Genomic DNA, 19,655 nt, shown 5'->3' with positions numbered 1-19,655 from the left:
GCAAAAAAAAAAAAAAAAAAAAGAAAGAAAGATTTTGATAGGCAAAAGGGAGTGGGAACAAGGATACTATAGTAGGCAAAATAAGCAGGTTGTTTATTGCAAAGTTACTTTCCTTTAGGGGATGTCACAGTATAACAGGCAGATGACCTGATCAAATAGTGTTGATCAGGAGACTCCTGATAGACTGGTTTAAGATTCCATTTCTGGGAGAGCCCAACTAAAATTAAGACTTGGTTTGGTGGCATGGGGCTTAGCATAAGCGACTCTATTTTGGGCCTTTTATTTTTTTAACAACAAAACTCTATGATCCCAGTTATATGAGGTACCTAGAACAGTCAAGTTCATAGGGACAGAAAGTAGAATAGAGGTTGTCAGAGATTTGAGGAAGGGGGAAATGGCGAGTTATTGCTTAATGGATGTAGAATTTCTGTTTGAGATGAGGAAAAAGTTTTGAAAGTAGACTAGATAGTGATAATGGTTGCACAACTTTTTTTTTTTTTTTTTGGCTGCACTATGAGGCTTGCGGGATCTTAGTTCCCTGGCCAGGGATTGAACCCGGGCTCCAGCAGTGAAAGTGCTGAGTCCTAACCACTGGACTGCCAGGGAATTCCCTGCACGACATTTTGAATGTAATTAATACCACCGAACTGTATAATGTTAAGATGTAATAATGGTTAAGGTGCTAAATGTCATGTATATGTTAGCACAATTTAAAAACTAAAATTAAAATAAAAGAAAAAATATCTGGAAGAATAAGCTGAAGTGTATATCAAATATTGAGTGAGGAGAGTAAGGTGAGTGCCAGAGCCCTCTCAGGCAGCCTGCATGGACCTGCTTTTACAGTTTTGAGACTCTCTGGGGGGAATAAAGGGAGTCTCAGAGATGGATAGAGAAATGAGGCCTGGTCAAGAACTGTTACAAAATTCAGTTTGCAATTTAGGGGGAAAAAGGGTATTTTGGTCTCACCTCACCCCATAGGCCAAGTAAATTCCAGAAGATCAATGAGTCATCAAAGACTCTTGCCAAATCATTGCAATGACCACTGCTTGTACTTGACCTTTTAGCAGCATTTCCTTTTTGATCAATCTCTTGAAACATATCCGTCCCTGGGCATCTACCACATCACACTTCCTGGTTGTCTCATTGTCCTTCCCTTCTCACCCCAGGGTAGCAGTGGGGTGGGGAAAGGGGGGGTTAGGTAACTGGATTAGAAATTATTGGATTTGCTAAAAGATTGGGTGTGGATTTTGAGAGAGAAGAGTCAAGGATGACGCCTAGATTTCTAGCCTGAGCAATTTGGTTAACGGAAGTGTCATTTACTGAGATGAAGACAATTATGGGAGGAACAGGTTTGGGAGGAAAAGTAAAGAGTTCAAGTTTAGCATATTTTTTCCCCCCACCCCGGCCGTGCTGCACAGCATGCAGTATCTTAGTTCCCCAACCAGGGATCGAACCCGCGCCCCCTGCAGTTGAAGTGCGGAGTGCAAACCACTGGACCGCCAGGGAAGTCCCAGCTTTAGCATGTTTAATTGAGATGTACAGGGAGGTAGGACAAGAACAGGAGAGCATGGGAAACTAAAGGTGGAGAAGGGATGAGGCTCTAAGGAGGAAAAAGTGGCCAATCACTTTAAACAAGACCGAGCACTGGCCATTAGATTTAGCAACATGGAGCTCATTGGTTACCTTTACAGGTGTGGTTTTGGAGGAATGAATTGGGGATGGTATTGGAGTGGGTTTGGGAAAGAGTGGGAGGAGAGGAATTGGAGGCAGTGAGCTCTTTGGGGGAGCTCTGCTAGAAGGAAGGTGCACAATGCGCTGGTCACTGGAAGAGGTTGTGTCACAGGCAAGAGGAGTCTAAGGAGACATGACAACAAAATGGAATGTGGTATCCTGGATAGGATCCTAGAACGAAAAAGGATATTAGGTAAAAACTAAAACTAAGGGAATCTGAATAAACTATGGACTTCAGTTAATAATAACATGTCAATATTGGTTCATTAATTGTAACAAATGTATCACAATAAGGTAAGCTATTAATAGGAATAACTGTGCATGCCTGTACGTGGGCAGGGATATATGGGAAATTCTGTACCATCTGCTCAACTCTCCTGTAAATATAAGACGGTTCTAAAAACTAGTTTTTAAAAAACTAATTAGGAGATTCTATTTCACTTTATTTTTTCATGTCAAGATCATAACATAATTTTAGTTCACAAAATATCAGTGCACACTTAAGCATCTTCTGTCTGATTTTTATAAAAGAAAGTTTTGAGTGATATTTTGTAAGATCACAGAAAACCTCATATACCTGTAAAAGGAAGTACAGTTCAGAAATATGCTATTATTTCAAAAGCAACAAACATTTTTTGTAAAAAATTTATTTTTATTTTACTTTTTTATTTTTGGCTGAGACCCGCGGCTTGCAGGATCTTAGTTCCCCAACTAGGAATTGAAACCGGGCCACTGCAGTGAAAGCGCAGAGTCCTAACCACTGGACCGCCAAGGAATTCCCTAAAAATTTTCAATTATGTATTAAAATAACACAGAAGTGTAAAAATGGTAGCCTCTTTTCCCTTCCCCTGAATTCATTTTCTGTAAGTCACCTGAATGAGAGTTTAGAGTGAGTTCCTCTGGATTTTTTTCTATGTAGCCTATTAGAAAAAGCACTTCGTTTTGTTTTGTGTGTGTTTTGTTTTCCAAACAAGGAATCCTTTTCACAAATTAGTCTCTAAAACTGTTCCTTTTTTCTTAGCAATATATTGCTAAATTCTTCCCACGTCAACCGTCTGAACTTTCTCCATTCCTTTAAAGAGAAAACCGTGACTTTCAGCAGCAGCCTCGTAGTCCCAGGTTCCACCCTGGTGGTTTAGCCCTGGGGTTGCGATTGGCAAACATGCTGTGGCTGCGCTCCCCGCCCGCCCGGCCGCTCTGAGCACTCAGTGCAGTCGAGGCGCCCACTGTTCGCGAGAAACATCGCGCACTCTGCCCCCCACGCCACCACCACGGGTGAAGAGGCAAGATGGACTGGATCCAGAACAGACCCGCGCAAGACGATGACTAGCCAGATAGATTACTGCGCACTGTTACCCAGGGACGCGAAGACAAGAACCAACGACCAGCAGAGAATGAATATCCGCGGCGGCGTCCGCCAGGGAGCAGCCGAGCGCCAAGTCTGCGGTACTGCGCCTGCGCCTCGCGCGCCGCTGCGTCCACTCTACGCATGCGTGGCGCGGCCCAGCGTCCACTGGAGCCAGAAGATGGCGGCTTCCGCGGTTTGCCGGGCGGCCAGCGCCGGGACGCGAGTGCTGGTGCGCAGCCGCCGCTCGGTGAGGTGTCAGCGAGAGCGCAGAGCTATGGGGAGCGGGTCTTTGGAACGCAGACAGGGAGCGGGCTGTTAGCGGTGGCAGGTCGAGAATGGGGAGGTCGCGGGGTCAGGGCCATGGGAAGGTCACGGCCGAGGGCACGCATAGGAGTCTCGCGGCTGGCCTGGGGGCGGGGATGGGGATCCCACCGCAGGCCTGAGAGCTAAGGAGCGATCCTCCAATCTAATCCTCAGTCCTGGTCGCCTCTTTCCAGCAGCCGGCCCTGCTGAGGTCGCCTGTCTTGCGGGGCATCGCCACCTACGCCCAGGCCCTGCAGAGCGTGCCGGAGACGCAGGTCAGCCAGCTGGACAACGGGCTGCGAGTGGCCTCGGAGCAGTCCTCCCAGCCTACCTGCACGGTGAGTGGGTCCGGTGTCGGGAGTGCACCTCAATATTGGGCATGGTCTCCTTTCCCAAGTCGGGGTGTGACCTTGGGCTCAAGTGCTCTGTGGTTTGGATCAGACTCCTCCCAGCCACCTCAGGATTGACCCTCCTACCCCAATCCCTACCCTAGCCACGCCTTGACTTCTTGGGGGCAATCCTCACCGTACCCAACACTTACTTAGCGTGTGATGCTTGCCAATCAGGAGGCCAAGTCTTTTTTCAGCTTTTTCTTCAGCAGCCCATATGAGAGAAGTGATCCTTCAATGAGGAAAATGGGGTTCAGAGACATTAGGTGACTGCCAACCTCACGGCCCAAAGTCATAATCCTTTGCCTAGACTGGAAATGTATTGCAGAAGAAATCAACTAGAAAATTCCAGTTAAATGGATAATTTTCCTCAAAATTCACTCAAAGATAGAAATCTTGGCTAGATAAACAGAGAAGATTCTCAAGAAGCGAACCGTCTCCTCCCCACCCCAAACTTCAAGTGCTTTTATTGGTAAATTCTTTCAGTTTTCCAGGAACAAATAATGTCCTGTGATATAAGTTGTTACTGAATACAACGAAAGGTGATGGGCAACTTCCTTATTACATGGCACCTGTATAAGCCTACCCACAGCCTGTTAAGAAACCTTGGTGGAGAATGCTGTATTTCGTGGACCCTAAGATGCTCTAGATTGTAAGGAGCATCACTGTGCTCTAGGGGCAGGAAAAGAATGCTGCCAGTTATAATCAAAGGATACCATGGATTGTAAAATGTATCTTTCGAAGATGTTAGATGTGTAATAGATGTTCATGTAAAGAATTTATGACGTATGGTACGTGTATCAACATCTCTTAGGAAAGTAAATGTGAACATTTTAAGTCAGCTATGAAACAAATAGTAAATTAAAAGATTAGGTCTATGTCACCATGGGGGTGAGTAGTGTGGTTTGTGTTTCACAGCACACCAGGAGGCTGTTAAGAAAATTATAAGATTCTCTCGTTGGGTGCCAAGGAGACACTTGGCAGTGTTAGGTGTCGAGTTCTGTTTAAAACTTTTTTTAAAGTGTGAACGAAGGCTACTTATGATAAAGTGTTCAGTGTTTAAGCCAATAGCCTCTCCTTTAATGGCGAAAGGACACAATCACCAGAACAAAGGCAGGGTATAATTTTTAGGAAGGAGAAAAGAACTTGTTTTCAAATGATTAGTTGCTTGCCTAGAAGAAATAAAGAATCAACTGAAAAGTGAGGTTGAATTTAAGAATTTCCTGTGGTGATGGGACAGGTGAACATGCCTGGTTTGAAGCTTCCCTGCGAGTCTCGATAACCAGTCAGGAAATAGAGCAGGGAGGAGAGGTGATGCAGTGTGACTGCAGTCATTCAGCTGGTGCCCTGTGCCTCTAAGCACAGGGGTCCTGCTGAGAAGCTTTTCCCCAGCGTGGGACTGTGAGCCCCTGTCTGGGGCTTGTGCTGAGTCATGCAGGGTGGGGTGTAAGGGGGGCTGAGGTGGTTTGTTTGTTACCTTTGTTGGTGGTTTCTTGTCCAGGTGGGGGTGTGGATTGATGCTGGCAGCCGTTATGAGACTGAGAAGAACAACGGGGCAGGCTACTTTGTGGAGCATCTGGCTTTCAAGGTGAGGCTCCTAAAGTCCTGCATCTCCCCTGGGCTTAGGGCTTCCTGCTGTCCCTCCTGAGGATGCAGGTCAGAAAAGCCAGCCTCCTCAATTATGGGTTTTAGCAGGGTAGCGGGGGAAAGAGATCTCTGGATGGCTTTTCTGGGAGGAGTCACATGGACTTGGCCTCTTCTGAGTGAGCGCCTATCTGGTGAACCCCTGCACAAGGCCCCCAGAGCCAGAAAAACCCCAGGGAGCCATAGGAGCCCTGCTCTTCACCAGAGGCCAGGCCTGTGTTGTGTGCATGCACGGATATAGAATTGTGGATGTACACGTGCATTGTAACAAACCCACAGATTTAGTTTTTGTAAAACGCTGTGCATCTCTTGTTTATAGAAGTGAGTAGGAGCTTTCTTGAGGATGGGAACAGCTCCTAAGCCACCTCGTGTTCACATGGAGTGGAGACTGAGTTCTTAAATGAATGAAAAAAATGGAGAAGATACGGGATAGGTGGTGTTGTGGAGCAGGAATGGGCAGCTAGCCAGGTCCAGCATCACAGTTATGTGTGTCAGTCTCGACACATTGATACGTGTGTGTGTCATTGGATAGCAGCACTGCCATACACATGCACACATACGTACACACACACTGGACTAAGGTTGAGTCCTACAGAGGCCGTAGCACACACACAGAGTCGTATAAATGGTATGAGGGAGAGTGGGTAGTGGTAGCATCACCTGAGCACAGGTGTGAGCTTACCTGACCATGACTGTTAGTAAGAGGAGAGGGAGTGCTGGTAAGATCAGGCTGGTATGGGAGCTCTCAGTCAAATGCTATACCCCCTCTTGGTATGGGAGCTCTGGATTTCAGGTAACACTTGCTTTGTCCATGCCCTTCTTTCCTGGCCCCTGGATGTCTTCATTCTCTTGGTCCTCGATGCTGTGGCGTTGATTGGCTTAAGGCCTGCTAAGCACTTGGTGAGCACAGCCTCTGGGCTGTATAACCCCAGAGTCTTTGCTGAGGGAGATATCTGTGGACCAGTGGTCCTGCTGGGACTTTAGCCTGTGAGGATGGGGTCCTGGGCTCCCATGTGGCTCCTGATTTGTCCTGTTGATGTGTGGTTCCAGGGAACAAAGAATCGACCTGGCATTGCCTTGGAGAAGGAGGTAGAGAGCATGGGGGCCCATCTTAATGCCTACAGCACCCGGGAGCATACGGCTTACTACATCAAGGCACTGTCTAAGGACCTGCCAAAAGGTACGCTGGAGGATGGGACCGGGACACCAGTAGGACTCCAGGAGTGCAGAGGACAGGCACTCAGGAGCCCCTGGCCTGGCTGAAGAATGGGGTTACCCTTAGAGTATGGCCTTGCAACAAAGCAACCAGTGGTGTCAGGCTTGGGGTTTTGTCCTGTTACTGGTCACCAAACCTGTCCTTCTTGCATCCAGCTGTGGAGCTCCTGGCCGACATTGTGCAGAACTGCAGCCTAGAAGACTCCCAGGTTGAGAAGGAGCGTGATGTGATCCTGCAGGAGCTGCAGGAGAATGATGCATCTATGCGGGACGTGGTCTTTGACTACCTGCATGCCACGGCATTCCAGGGCACACCTCTAGCCCAGGCCGTGGAGGGGTCCAATGAGAACGTCAGGTGAGTGTTGGCTGGTCTGGGGTGGAATTCGTCCCCTCATTCTGGCATGGCCAGGCCATGTCCACATGAGTTTGTTTTTAGTTGATCTGCTGTCTGTGCTGTTTATTTTCCTAATTCACACAACTGGAGACATTTTTTATGTTGCCACATGGTCCCTGTGAGTCTTTTTTAACACCTGTGTGGTTTTCACTTGAATTTCGGGCTTTGCTTTAGGGTACGTTTCCATGCGTGTCCTGCCAGCCTGAGGGAGGGTGCTCTGGGTATCCCTCCACATGGCTTCTTGTCCTCTGGTGGGATGAGCTCTGCTGTTGCCCCTCAAGAGCCCCCACCGTCAGTTCTCACCCTCCTCAGAGGGGACTACAAGCCTGTCCTGAGGTGGGATGTGAGGGGGGCCCAGTGAGGGCTGCCCTCTGGGCCCCAGAGTGGTGGGTGACAGAAATGGGGCAAGGACCAATTGATGTGTGGGGTCCTGCTTTCCAGAGAAGCCATGTCTCCTGGTCTGTCTCCTCAGCCCCGTTTTGTGTGACCCAGATCATTCTGGTTTGGGAGCGGTGTTGACCAATTGGCTGTATGTCTTGCAGGAAGCTGTCTCGGGCAGACCTGACTGAGTACCTCAGCCGGCATTACAAGGCCTCTCGAATGGTTTTAGCAGCAGCTGGAGGTGAGCGATGGGCTCGTTGAAGCCCTGTGGTAATAGGGGGGTGGGCTGTGGCCTTGGTTACCAGGGCCAAGTCTCCTGGTTCTGACCATAGGGATCTTCCACTCCTGGGGACACTGTTCCCACCCTGTCCTTGAGGGGAGTGACTTCTCTTCCATGCTTTTAGAGGTGGGGTGGGATTCTTCTCTGCCACCACCACTGAAACTGGCCGCCCAGGGATGCTACTCCGCTCTTCAGTACAGGCCTCAGTTGGGCTGTTGGCCTCTCCAGGCCTCAGGGTTTTCTCAGTCCCACCTGGTCGTAGGAGATCCAGGTTGTAGGCTGGTGGGAGATTCAAGCCCTCAGGCCTGTTTCTCTTGGCCTTGTCAGTGGGCAAACCAGACATTGCATGACAGGTGGGAAGTGCCTTGAAAGGAAAGCATACAGTGGTTGGGGGACTTTAATGGGGGACTCAGTTAGAGGGTAGGGAGGTGGTTTGTTTGTTTGTTTGAATTGGGAGGTGCTTTTGAAGCATGTGTCATTTGAACAGAGGCTTAAAGAGAGGTGGGATTTAATTCAGTGGGGAGTGGGAGGTCTGTGCAGAGGGGAAGAGCAGTGTCCCGGGCTGGTGTGTTTTGAGGCTTGCTCTGCTGCCATGTAGGGGCCAGAGCGGAAGTGGGCAGGCGCAGGGAGTGCTTGCTGCAGGTGCCTGGTGCGGGACGGTAGGAGCTGGGAGAGAAGTGCGGGGACTCAGGGTGGCTTTTTAGGTAGACACCTGACAGAGGAGGGGATGTGGCGGGGAGGGGACGGGAGCAGGGCCAGGGTGCTTTCCCAGCTTAGGTCGTGACAGCTGACTGGGCAAGAAAAATTGATAGGAAGAACATGATTGGTGGCCTTGGGGCCAGTGAACCTCGGGACCAAGAGCAGTCTGAGCTACTGACACATCAGACTTTGTTGAGTCCAACAGGATCTGAGCTCAGGGAAGGAAAGAATAAAAGGCAGAGGCACCTAGAAGGCTGTACCTGGGGGAGGCTGCTTACTACCACAGCGCCCACTGGTCAAGGCGCTATGGCAGCAAAGGCCTCCTCTTGTAGAGGTGAGGTCCAGGAGGGGTCCTGAGGCGTGAGTTTGTAACGTTACTGGTAAACGTCCCCAGCTCTCAGGGGACCCCGGAGCTAGTCACAGCCCTGCATAGCACCTCTTTGTGCCCTCTCACCTGCCAGCCCCCATAGGATCTGCTTGAGGAAGGGCCAGAGGGAGAAGGCAGGGCAGGTGGCCTTATGCCCAGGGAGTACCAGTCTTGTCCTTGGTGCTGGTGGGAATGTGTTACATAGGAACCCATTTTTAAGCTCAGCATGCTGCTGCTTCCCTGTGGCTGAGGTGATGGAAGCTGTTTGACCCTGAGGTGCCTGCCCTGCCCATGAGATAGGGTGTGTCTGTGAAGGGTCCTCTTTCCTCACCTTGTCCTGATGTCATGTCTTCCTTTTGGTGTTTCCCACCAAGGCAGGACATGGGGTCCTCTGCTTGTGTGTGATCTCCCCTACCCTGTGCCTTGGGCCCTGGCTGGCCAGTAACTCTGCTGTCTGTCTTGGCAGGGGTGGAGCACCGGCAGCTGCTAGACCTCGCCCAGAAGCATTTCTGCAGCCTCTCTGGGACATACACTGAAGACGCTGTGCCCACTCTCACTCCCTGCCGCTTCACTGGCAGCGAGGTGGGCTGCTTGGTGGGCGGGGGTAGTGTCCTCAGCTGGGACCTCTTGGGGGCACCCTCACGTGCATGGCTATCTTCATGACTCCGGAGATGCCTCGAGTTGGCCAGGTGTCCTGTGGCTGCTGCCTCACAGGCACACGTGTTCACACTTGGATGCACACTCTCCACCCACACTTGGCACCTTTGCTGGTCGCCTGGGAAATCTGGCTGGCCCTCAGCTTTGCCATGTACTGTTTCAGATCCGCCACCGTGATGATGCCCTGCCTTTGGCCCATGTGGCCATTGCAGTGGAGGGGCCTGGCTGGGCCAACCCGGACAATGTGGCCCTCCAGGTGGCCAATGCCATCATTGGCCACTATGACTGCACTTACGGTGGTGGCGCGGTGAGTGCCAGGGGTGGGCATGGGATGGGACCTTGTCTTCAGGGAAGAGAGGGAGCTGGGCTGTGGGCGCTTGTACTGTGGGGTTTGGGGTGTGGACTGCAGACAGGGGGGTGGGTGCTGACCACCCTCATCCCTGGTAGCACTTGTCCAGCCCACTGGCTGCAGTTGCTGCAACCAAGAAGCTGTGCCAGAGTTTCCAGACCTTCAACATCTGCTATGCAGAGACGGGGTTGCTGGGCGCACACTTCGTCTGCGACCACATGAGCATCGACGACATGATGTTCTTTCTACAGGGCCAGTGGTGAGTGGCAGCCTAGCGCTGCCAGGGAGGTGGGGAGGGAATAGGGCCCTTTGAGCAGGACCGTGGGAGGCTCAGAGACAGCACCGTCTCTCAGGATGAATCCCACCCCACCCCTGCTCTAGGATGCGCCTTTGCACCAGTGCCACAGAGAGCGAGGTGGTCCGGGGCAAAAACATTCTCAGAAATGCTCTGGTGTCTCATCTGATCGGTGAGTCCTGCAGCCCTGTGGCAAGGGGTAGAGTGCATACTGGCAGTGACAGTCCCAGTGTTCCTAACCAAGATTGGAAACGAAAACTTCGAAGGTCACACCATACCCCACCACCACCCCTCTCACAGGGGCCTGGGGTTTTAGGTACAGGTGTGGGTAGGCTAGACCAACAGCCCATGGATACAGTGACAGGTGGTTGTACAAGTGAGGGTTGTGGTCTAGGTCAGACCAAGGTCCAGGTCAGCCCAGAACGCTGGAGGTTCTGTGTGTACCGTGAAGCACTTCGGCAGCCTCTCTGGGACATATGCCGAGGACGCTGCGCCCACTCTCACTCCGTGCTGCTTCACCGGCAGCGAGGTGGGCTGCTTGGTGGGTGGGGGTAGTGCTCTCAGCCGTGGCTTCTTGGGGGCACCCTCGCATGCATGGCTTGGACCCACGTGGATTGGACCATGTGGACCTGTAAACTTCCCCCAACCCTTGCAGGCACCACTCCTGTTTGTGAGGACATTGGACGTAGTCTTCTGACGTATGGCCGCCGCATCCCCCTGGCTGAGTGGGAAAGCCGGATTGCGGTAACAAGGGCCCCTGGGAGAGGTTCTGGAGTCTTGGCCTGGCAGACTCCCAGAGGGTGGAGAGTTGAGGCAGTGCAGACTGCTCCTGTAGGCAACCCTGGTGTCCTAGGCAGCGTCACCTGCCTCGGTGGTGTAATTGGAGGGCAGGGCAGAGGCACTGATGGCTGTAGGGATGGGTGGGGCCTGAGGAAGTCTACAGCAGGGAGAGCCCTGCTGCATTTCCCCTTTTGGTTGAGGGGCAGCTCCATGGTACGTGTGGAAGATCTTGGTCGTCTGGATAATGTTGACTGGCAGAGGTGGTCCCCAGGTGCCTGTCACTCAGTGTGCCCTCTGCTTCATCCTGCAGGAGGTGGATGCCAGTATCTTGCGTGAGGTCTGCTCCAAGTACTTCTATGACCAGTGTCCAGCAGTGGCTGGATTGGGTGAGTGGCCTAGAAAGTCTGCTCTTTGTCCTTCGCAGTCTGTTGTCTTGGCCTCCCCTCTGCCTCTGCTCCCCCATCCCCCAGCTTTCACGGGGAGTAGCATGTTGAGGCCCCTGAGAGGCTCTGCCCAATAGCCTGGCTGCCAGGGAGTTCCTGCTCAGAAAACCTGTCCTAGCAGCTCCCTGACTCCCTGCCAAGGTGCCTCCATCAGTACCCCACACCTGCCAGGTAATGGACACCTCCATGTGTGGGGTGGAGCTCCAAAGGCCAGAGCATGAAGGGACAGGCTCAGCACCCCCTGGAGGAATGTTCTCTTCCCTCTTTCCACCCCAAGCCTGTCTTGTGCTGCTCTGGGCAGCTTTGGATGGGGTGCGGCGCAGGGCCAGGTGTCCCTGTACAGGCCAGGTACCTCACCCTGACGCCCCACCCTATCCCCACAGGGCCCATTGAACAGCTTCCAGATTATAACCGGATCCGTAGCGGCATGTTCTGGCTGCGCTTCTAGGCAGGAAACCTGTGCAGGCAAAAGGGCGGGGCCAGGATCTGTGGTCCCCCCAACCACAAACATACCACCTCAGTCCTTCAAACCTGTGCTGCAGATAACCACCAACCAATAAAGTCCTGTGTTGAGAACTGCTGCGTCCCTCTCTTGGCATTGGCATGGGGTCCACTGGGCAGTGGACTGGGGAGCAGGGACTTCCTCCCGGTTCTGCATCTCCTAGATCCTTCTGCCTTCCCACAGGCTGATGTGTCCTTAGCGAGGGGCAAGCGTGGGGCTGCAGCACAGAGGCCGGAAGCCTTTGATGCCTGCAGGGGGCTGAGGCCAGCTGTTTCCACTTAGCCACATGGGCGATGCTCTTAGCCAATCTGTCCCAAGAGTGAGGTGTGGGAGGCCATGGGAACTGCAGGCCCAGACTTTGCCCTGGTAGAGGTCCCAGCCTGGGAACTCAGGGGGCTCAGGTGGGAAGCCCCTTGCTGTGGGTCCTGTGCGGTCTCCCTCCGGTGGACCCTCGTACCCTAGACGGACCAGGAGAGGCCAAGGAATGTCCCTGAGGGAGCCTCCTTCATATGTTTACTCTGGATTCTGGGAGGAGGATAGCCTGGGGCATAGTGTTCCCATTTGGTTTCTAACTGCTGCCTGGACAGGCAAGGCAAGAATCCTTTGCCTTGATTTGCCGCTGACTCAGGCTCCAAGAATATTCCTGAGCTCAGTGGGGCCTGAGCCCCCTCCCTAGACTTGGTCTGTCCCAGGCAAGTCTGAGCTGCTGGCCTGGCAGTCCCCTCCTCATCTCCCTGAGGACCTGGTGGAGCTCTCAACTGTCTAGTCCCCCTGCCACCTTTGGGCTCTGGTCCCCAAGGCAGGTGGGCAGGTGGGCCCTTCTTCCTGTGCCCCCCAACCCTTCCACAGTCAGGTTCCCTGGGATCCCAGTGGGGGAATGGAAGTGTGGGGCCCAATTTTGCTGTGAGGGAGGTGCTGCTGGCACTTGTGGACAGGGCTCTGGGACAGGGTTTCTTGAGAAGATGGCTATTCAGAAGTGCCCCAGCATCCCAGCCTTGCAGTGGCCAAAACAGCCCTCAGTTTGCTCCCACTCCACCCCAGTGCTTTTCCCTTCAGCTCTGTTTGTTGCCACAAGTTGTCAATTAGGAAATAACTGTCAAGTGCTTTCTAGAACCCAAGGCTGGGGGACTCAGATCATCCTACTTTGTGAACAGCTGGAGAGAAGCTGCTGGACAGTACAGAACCCTGACAGGCCCACCCCTGAATGGTTATAGACACAGCATATCCAGGCTGGGGAACAGCAAGTGCCAAGCGTGTTGTCCCAAGTTTGAGCTCCTGGAGGATGGGGCTTGATTTCTCTGCTAAGGCCAGGCCTGACTCAAAGGCTACAGGTGTGCTGGACACAGAGTGCTCGAGCGGGTGACCTGGTCCTAACGGACCTTGCATGCCTAGCCAGGGAATTTGATCTTCACTTTGGAGGCGTGCTGGGGGAGGTGTATTGGAAGTTAACGGGAAGAGAAGTGACTTGCTCAGCTGAGAGTTAGCCTGGGGACTCAGGGTGGGTTTCTGTGCGGTTCTGGTGAGCAGCTCTGTGGCAGAGCAGATACCACAGCTATAGTAAGAGCTGGAGTGGGCTTTAGGGGACGCAGGCAGGGCAGCATCCCCAGCAGGGCTGGGGTACCACAGGGGAGGGGCAGGTTGGAGGAGGATGACCTGCTCAGCTTTGGCCATGGTTCTGAGAAATTTGGAGGTGTTCAAGACAGATGTGTGGGGCTGGAATCCCCAAAAGAGGCCCCAGTTGGAGACATGGTGCCATCCAGCAGAGGTGGTGACCGAAGCCAGAGGAGGAAGTGTCCAGGGGAGTGTGGGAGGGAGAAAGAAAACTCTAGGGCCCCAGTGTGTTTATGGAGGGAGCTGGTGTCTGGGGTTGGTCCCTAACTGTGCCTGCCAGGAGGCCACACCCCTGCTCATGAGCCTCCCCCGAGCGCCAGACCTGTGCTCATCCTCAACCTTGCTTCTGCCTCCAACAGCCTCTCGTAGCACGCTTTGAGTGACCCCCTCACAGCAGGCAGCCATTTCTTTTGGGGGACCCCTCGTGGTTCTGATGAGGTTTGCCTGAACACCCTCTCAGCTGGGCCTCCAGTCTCCCCTAAAGGCTAGACCCAAATGTGTATGTATGTCTGCACTGTATATGCCAGCTCTGCCCTGCTCTCACCCACCCTTGCTGTACAAGAAGAGGTGAGGGTCTTGCAGGCAGGGGCTGCCTCTGTAATGAGAGCACGACTGGTTCTCTGCAGCCCTCACGTGAAGGACAGATTTCAAAGGGTTGGGGGGTCCTGGGACATGGCTGAAGAGACCTTGACCTAGGGAAAAGGTTCTGGGCCCTGTGGATCACAGTGCTGTACTTCATGATAATTTGGGGCTGTCCCTGTAGCTCAAGCCTTATTGGACAATAGGAAAACAGGCAGTATGGATGGTTCTCACTGCCCCCAGCTCTGGCCATACCAGAGACCTGGCCATACCTAGAAGAGGACAAGGCAGACAAGTTTAACAGAAGTGCTGTCCCCTTTTGTCCCCCATTAGCCTGTGGAGCCCCAGGAGAGGCTGGGGGGCCAGGCACGTTGGAAGGGGCCCTATGGCAGTGGTGAGTCTAGAAGTATTCTCCAGGCTTAAAAAAAACAGGGGACCTGCTCTTGGGAGGATCTCTCTATCTCAGTATCAACCCCTATAATGAACACATACGTATATACAAAGAGTGTCCTTGGCCTGCAGTTGTGTTGAGGGGACTGTCCATAATCACAGAAGCCAGCTGAGGGAGACGGGCGGGAATTCAGCCTGGTTAAGGGAAGAGTGAGGAAGGAGTAGTTATGAAGGTGGACACCACAGGTGGACCTTGAGGGCCGTGAGGAAGGGAGGGAGGAGCCCAGGGTGACCTCTGGGCCTGGCAGAGATGATGGGTGGAAGGGGGTCTTCAAGAAGAGTAGGTTGGGGACTTTCCTGGTGGCACAGTGGTTAAGAATCTGCCTGCTGATGCAGGGGACACAGGTTCGAGCCCTGGTCCGGGAAGATCTCACATGCCACAGGGCAACTAAGCCCGTGTGCCACAACTACTGAGCCCGCATGCCACAACTACTGAAGCCCGCGCACCTAGAGCGCGAGCTCTGCAACAAGAGAAGCCACCACAATGAGAAGCCTACGCACTGCAACGAAGAGTAGCCCCCACTCACTGCAACTAGAGAAAGCCCATGCGCAGCAACGAAGACCCAATGCAGAAGAAGAGTAGGTTGGAGGAGGGGACTCTGAGGGGCCAAAATGAGAATGTGTGGGTAGGGGAGCCTGGCTGGAGCAGGACAGGCGCACCAGTGGGGGCATAGGCAGGAGGGGGTGGATTCCTGAGAGATGAGCTGTCACTGTCGGTGGTCCACCCTCCACACATGGATAACCCCTCCCTGGAGGCACAGCTGGATGGCATCTGCCTGGGGCTGGTTCAGAGCACAGCAAGGGGTCCAGGACACTGGGATGGACATGTCTGCATAAGTACAATACAGATTTTCTCCTCCTGGCTTGCCCTTCCAAAGTAGGGGTGGGCATTACTTGGATGCAGCCCAGTGGTGCCTTGTTTTCCCTGGCATGAGCCTAGAGCCCCTCATCTGTTGGGGGCTGCTCGGCCTGTTGAGGGGATTGGGGTGGGACACAGGAGACCCAACAGACAAAGGGATGGCTGAATCACAGGAGAGGCCAGCCTGGGACTCATGGCCTGAGGGCTTGTCTGGGTAGCCCAGTCGGAGGTGGGGGTGGGGTGGGGGGAGGGGGGTGGTGAGTCATCTCCAGCTGCATCTTCTACCCGACCAACATCCTGCTGCGTCTTTCATCCCCGGGAACCTGTCTGAAGTCTGGTCTCCAGCAGTCACTTCTAGTCTGTTTGACCTAAAGCAGCCAAGATCTCTGACCCTAGATGGGGTTGGAGAGGGATCCCTCAACATCCATCTGTAGAGAACCTCCTGGGGAAATCCCAGAAGCCACGGGAGGTGGGGGTCTTTACACTTAAGTGGAGTCAGATCATCGGTCCAGGGGAGGGGTGGCAGGGGCGGCGACTTCTGGGACGATGGGTGGGGGTGGGCCGCCTGGGTCCCCGCCCGCTGCTCCGCCCCCGGGATCAGGGACTTTTCTCTGCCGTGGCGGCGGGACTGCGGCAGCGGCTGGCGATCGGAGCCGGCGGACCGGCAGGCAAGACCGGGACTGGGGGTGGGAGAACGCTGGCCTCGGACCCGCCAAGGCTGAGGGACAGAGGCGGGGTCCTGGCTGACCGTTTCCCTCACCCAGGATGAGGCTGCGGCTCCTGGTGGCTGCGCTCTGCGCGGGGATCCTGGCAGGGGCTCCCCGAGTGTGGGCGCAGCACAGGGAGAGAGGTGGGTACGTCAGGGAAGGACCCCATCCAGGGCACTGCACCCTGCCACCCGCGACTCCACTCGACCTTCATCCTGGATCCCGCCTCCCACCCTCCTCGACTTATTCATTTCTCCTAATTCTCCCTGGACTCCCCAAACCCTCCGCGACCCACACTGCGTCTCCCAAATTGCATCCAGTTGTGCGTGGGTCCCCTACCCTATGTCACTCCGCGCTGGTCCCCAGACGCCAACCTCAGTCCCAGATCCACACCCGCTCCGGTGACTCTCCCTCCCCACTAGTCCTCCGCGTGAGACTCCGCTCCAGGCCCCACCTCTGCTGCCTCCACCGCTCCCAGGCCCAAGCCAGCCTGTGCCCGTTTGCACAGTGGATGAGGCCAACTCCCCTCCCCAGCCCCAGGGGACCACAGTGAGGGTAGGGGGTGGGTGGGCCCCAAGAAAAAATCGTGATCGCTTTTCCCTGCCCCAGTGAGCTGCACGCGCCTTTACGCCGCTGACATCGTGTTCCTACTCGACGGCTCCTCGTCCATTGGCCGAAGCAACTTCCGCGAAGTGAGGGGTTTCCTTGAGGGGCTGGTGCTGCCCTTCTCCGGGGCAGCCGGTGCACAGGGTGTGCGCTTCGCTGCCGTGCAGTACAGCGATGACCCACGGTGAGTGGCTCCCCACAGCTGGACCCACCAGAACCCCACCCCCAGAAAGAAGCAGAGAGCCCCCAAACCCCTAGGTTAGGCTTTAGGGAACCCAGAGGATCCCCCCTCCCACCAGCCAGGGCATCTTCTTAAGACAGAAGCAGGGATCTCCTAGGTACAGCCCTCACATCTGAGACCCCTTCTGAATAGGGCCTTGCCAAAGATAGGAGCTGTGTTTTCTGATCTAGAGATGGAGAGGCCTAGAAGGGGACCCATGACTTGAGATGCCCTGTGCCTGCTGGACTCTCCTTGTTCTAGCCTCCTGATGCCTTCAGCCTCTCTCACTCAGCAGAGGGCCTCCCTGTCTGGCCAGTGTCCACCTGCTTATAACTGGGCCCTTCTTCCTACCATTATTTAATTAACCAGACATCCTGGTACCTGAGCCTGGGAGCCCCAAGGGGTCCAGGCCTGCCCAGGCCCAGCCACAGGTGTGACACAGTTGGGTACCTAAGGAGTTTGTTAGCTTGGGAGCTTCAGAGATGGAAGGTAGGAATCACAGAACCAAGTGGACTCTCAAGGGGGCCTGATACAACCCTCACTGCAGAGGCCTCTTAGAGGCCAGGACCAGAAAAAGCCCTTACTCCTAGCCTGCTGCCACCCGCCTCCCCACAGGACAGAATTTGGCCTGGATGCGCTTGGCTCGGGAGGTGATGTGATCCGTGCAATCCGAGAGATCAGCTACAAGGGAGGCAACACACGCACAGGAGCTGCAATTCTCCACGTGGCTGACCGTGTCTTTCTGCCCCAGCTGGCCCGACCTGGTGTTCCCAAGGTGATCTCTCACCCTACCATGCCTTCCAAGGTGACCCCAAGTAAGTGTCTGAGGCAGTCCTGACTTGACCCTGCACCTGCCCCAGGTCTGCATCCTCATCACAGATGGGAAGTCCCAGGACCTGGTGGACACAGCTGCCCAGAGGCTGAAGGGGCAGGGAGTCAAGCTGTTTGCTGTGGGTGAGTACCAAGCTGGGGTGACAGGTCAGCTGGGGCAGGGATGAGTCAGAGGGCATGTGGGCAGCTGAGCCCTGATTGGGCATCACCTCAGGGATCAAGAATGCCGACCCTGAGGAACTGAAGCGAATCGCCTCACAGCCGACCAGTGATTTCTTCTTCTTCGTCAACGACTTCAACATCTTGAGGACGCTACTGCCTCTTGTTTCCCGGAGGGTGTGCACAAGTGCAGGTGGCGTGCCTGTGGCCTTGCCCTGTGAGTTCCTGCCCACCCTGACCTGGACCCTGACCCGAACCCCAACCTGGGAGTGCTGATTCCATCCCATGTGCTCCTGACCCTTGAGCCCGGTGCTGTACCATAAGTGCTGACCCCTGATCCTCTTGCCTGGTTGCCTGACTGCCCCTTTCCCAGCCAATGACTCAACCTCTGGTCCACGAGACCTGGTGCTGTCTGAGCCAGGCAGTCAATCCTTGAGAGTACAATGGACAGCGGCCAGTGGCCCTGTGACTGGCTACAAGATCCAGTACACGCCCCTGACGGGGCTGGGACAGCCACTGTCGAGTGAACGGCGGGAGGTAAGGATGTCAGCAGTGGTAGGTGGAGGGCTGGGGACTTAGCTGGCCAAGATGAAGTGACCTCTGACCCTGGGCAGGTGAGCGTCCCAGCAGGTGAGACCAGCATGAGGCTGCAGGGTCTCCGGCCACTGACTGAGTACCAAGTGACGGTGGTTGCCCTCTACGCCAACAGCATCGGGGAGGCCGTGAGTGGGACAGCTTGGACAAGTGAGCAGTTCTGCTAACCTCTGACCCTGCTCACCTAACCACCCATCCCAGTAACCCCTCCCCACTCTGGACTCACTAATCCCTGGTGGGACCTTCCCCTAGCTGCTCTGGAGGGACCGGAGCTGACCATCCAGAACACCACAGCCCACAGCCTCCTGGTAGCCTGGCGGGGTGTGCCAGGTGCCACTGGCTACCGCGTGACATGGCGGGTCTTCAGTGGTGAGTCAGAGGTGTGGGCTGAAGGAAGTCCCTGCACCTCAGACAGGACTGTAGGGTGCTGAGTCTGCAAGACCCACTGACCCCTCTGTGCCCCCCGTGCAGGTGGGGCCACGCAGCAGCAGGAGCTGGGCCCTGGGCAGGGGTCAGTGCTGCTGCGTGACCTGGAGCCTGGCACAGACTATGAGGTGACCGTGAGCACCCTGCTTGGCCGGAGCGTGGGGCCTGCCACCTCCCTGACTGCCCGCACCGGTGAGAGGGCTGGGTGCTTTCTTCAGGCTGGGTGGGCAGGCTGGCAGGGCACAGAGGCCACTGACCTCCCATGTGCCCTGGGCAGACACTTCTGTTGAGCAGACCCTGCGTCCCATCATCCTGGGCCCCACATCCATCCTTCTTTCCTGGAACTTGGTGCCTAAGGCCCGTGGCTACCGGCTGGAGTGGCGGCGTGAGAGTGGTCCGTGCGGGAGGGTGGGGTGGGCAGGCTGGGTCCAGACCTGGCCTCAGCTGGCCTGACCCTGTCATCTTGCAGGCTTGGAGGTGCCACAGAAGGTGGTGCTGCCCTCTGACGTGACCCGCTACCAGTTGGATGGGCTGCAGCCAGGCACTGAGTATCGCCTCACACTCTACACGCTGCTAGAGGGCCGCGAGGTGGCCACGCCTGCAACTGTGGTCCCCCCTGGTAAGGGCTCTGTGGGCCCGGCCAAGTGAGAGGGGAAGGTACAGGGGCCCCAGGCTGCCTCTCAGGCTGTACTGTCCAACAGGGCCAGAGCTGCCCGTGGGCCCTGTGACAGACCTACAGGCCACCGAGCTGCCTGGGCAGCGGGTGCGAGTGTCCTGGAGCCCAGTTCCCAGCGCCACCGAGTATCGGATCACCGTGCGCAGCATCCAGGGTGAGG

The 19,655-nt window shown here is 54.9% G+C and overlaps 2 protein-coding genes across 12 annotated transcripts in view; both read left to right on the top strand.

Annotated features, from left to right (window-relative positions):
• Window positions 1-2,985: 2,985 nt before the first annotated feature.
• UQCRC1 (ubiquinol-cytochrome c reductase core protein 1) lies at window positions 2,986-11,851 on the top strand. 6 transcript variants are annotated; one of them, XM_027098560.1, is made up of 13 exons: window positions 2,986-3,308; window positions 3,580-3,720; window positions 5,273-5,359; window positions 6,466-6,595; window positions 6,787-6,985; window positions 7,567-7,646; window positions 9,218-9,333; window positions 9,572-9,715; window positions 9,856-10,016; window positions 10,139-10,224; window positions 10,708-10,796; window positions 11,143-11,218; window positions 11,659-11,851. In XM_027098560.1, exons 1-13 carry the CDS (start codon window positions 3,054-3,056, stop codon window positions 11,721-11,723), a joined length of 1,629 nt encoding a protein of 542 aa, XP_026954361.1. In that variant the 5' UTR covers window positions 2,986-3,053; the 3' UTR covers window positions 11,724-11,851. The 6 variants fall into 6 exon arrangements, with proteins under 6 accessions (XP_026954361.1, XP_026954360.1, XP_026954359.1 ...); XM_027098559.1 differs by having other exon boundaries at window positions 3,577-3,720; XM_027098558.1 differs by having other exon boundaries at window positions 2,986-3,326.
• A 3,956-nt stretch (window positions 11,852-15,807) lies between these two features.
• The window catches only part of COL7A1 (collagen type VII alpha 1 chain), a 31,914-nt gene continuing 28,066 nt past the window's right edge, over window positions 15,808-19,655 (top strand). For all 6 annotated transcript variants that reach the window (XM_027098818.1, XM_027098816.1, XM_027098817.1 and 3 more), the window contains exons 1-13: window positions 15,808-15,944; window positions 16,041-16,126; window positions 16,593-16,773; window positions 17,425-17,584; window positions 17,670-17,763; window positions 17,855-18,016; window positions 18,173-18,336; window positions 18,414-18,543; window positions 18,646-18,762; window positions 18,865-19,011; window positions 19,097-19,213; window positions 19,289-19,438; window positions 19,521-19,649. In XM_027098818.1, the coding sequence (XP_026954619.1) occupies window positions 15,823-15,944; window positions 16,041-16,126; window positions 16,593-16,773; window positions 17,425-17,584; window positions 17,670-17,763; window positions 17,855-18,016; window positions 18,173-18,336; window positions 18,414-18,543; window positions 18,646-18,762; window positions 18,865-19,011; window positions 19,097-19,213; window positions 19,289-19,438; window positions 19,521-19,649 (1,759 nt within the window). In that variant the 5' untranslated portion in view covers window positions 15,808-15,822. The remainder of the gene's footprint in view (window positions 15,945-16,040; window positions 16,127-16,592; window positions 16,774-17,424; window positions 17,585-17,669; window positions 17,764-17,854; window positions 18,017-18,172; window positions 18,337-18,413; window positions 18,544-18,645; window positions 18,763-18,864; window positions 19,012-19,096; window positions 19,214-19,288; window positions 19,439-19,520; window positions 19,650-19,655) is intronic.

Source organism: Aethalodelphis obliquidens, unplaced genomic scaffold, assembly GCF_003676395.1.
Source record: "Aethalodelphis obliquidens isolate GAN/ISIS:26980383/991018 unplaced genomic scaffold, ASM367639v1 scaffold125, whole genome shotgun sequence".
NCBI classification, from domain to species: domain Eukaryota; kingdom Metazoa; phylum Chordata; class Mammalia; order Artiodactyla; family Delphinidae; genus Aethalodelphis; species Aethalodelphis obliquidens.
The sequence above is the reverse complement of the archived record's forward strand: the minus strand, read 5'-3'. Positions and strand labels throughout refer to the sequence as shown.

Bases quoted from the DNA above. Each gene is read 5' to 3' on its own strand.
- UQCRC1 (XM_027098557.1), top strand. From the start codon at position 3,054: ATGACTAGCCAGATAGATTACTGCGCACTGTTACCCAGGGACGCGAAG. The intron at 7,647-9,217 runs GTGAGCGATGGG...CTGTCTTGGCAG, and splicing joins GGTTTTAGCAGCAGCTGGAG to GGGTGGAGCACCGGCAGCTG. The intron at 10,225-10,707 runs GTGAGTCCTGCA...CAACCCTTGCAG, and splicing joins TCTGGTGTCTCATCTGATCG to GCACCACTCCTGTTTGTGAG.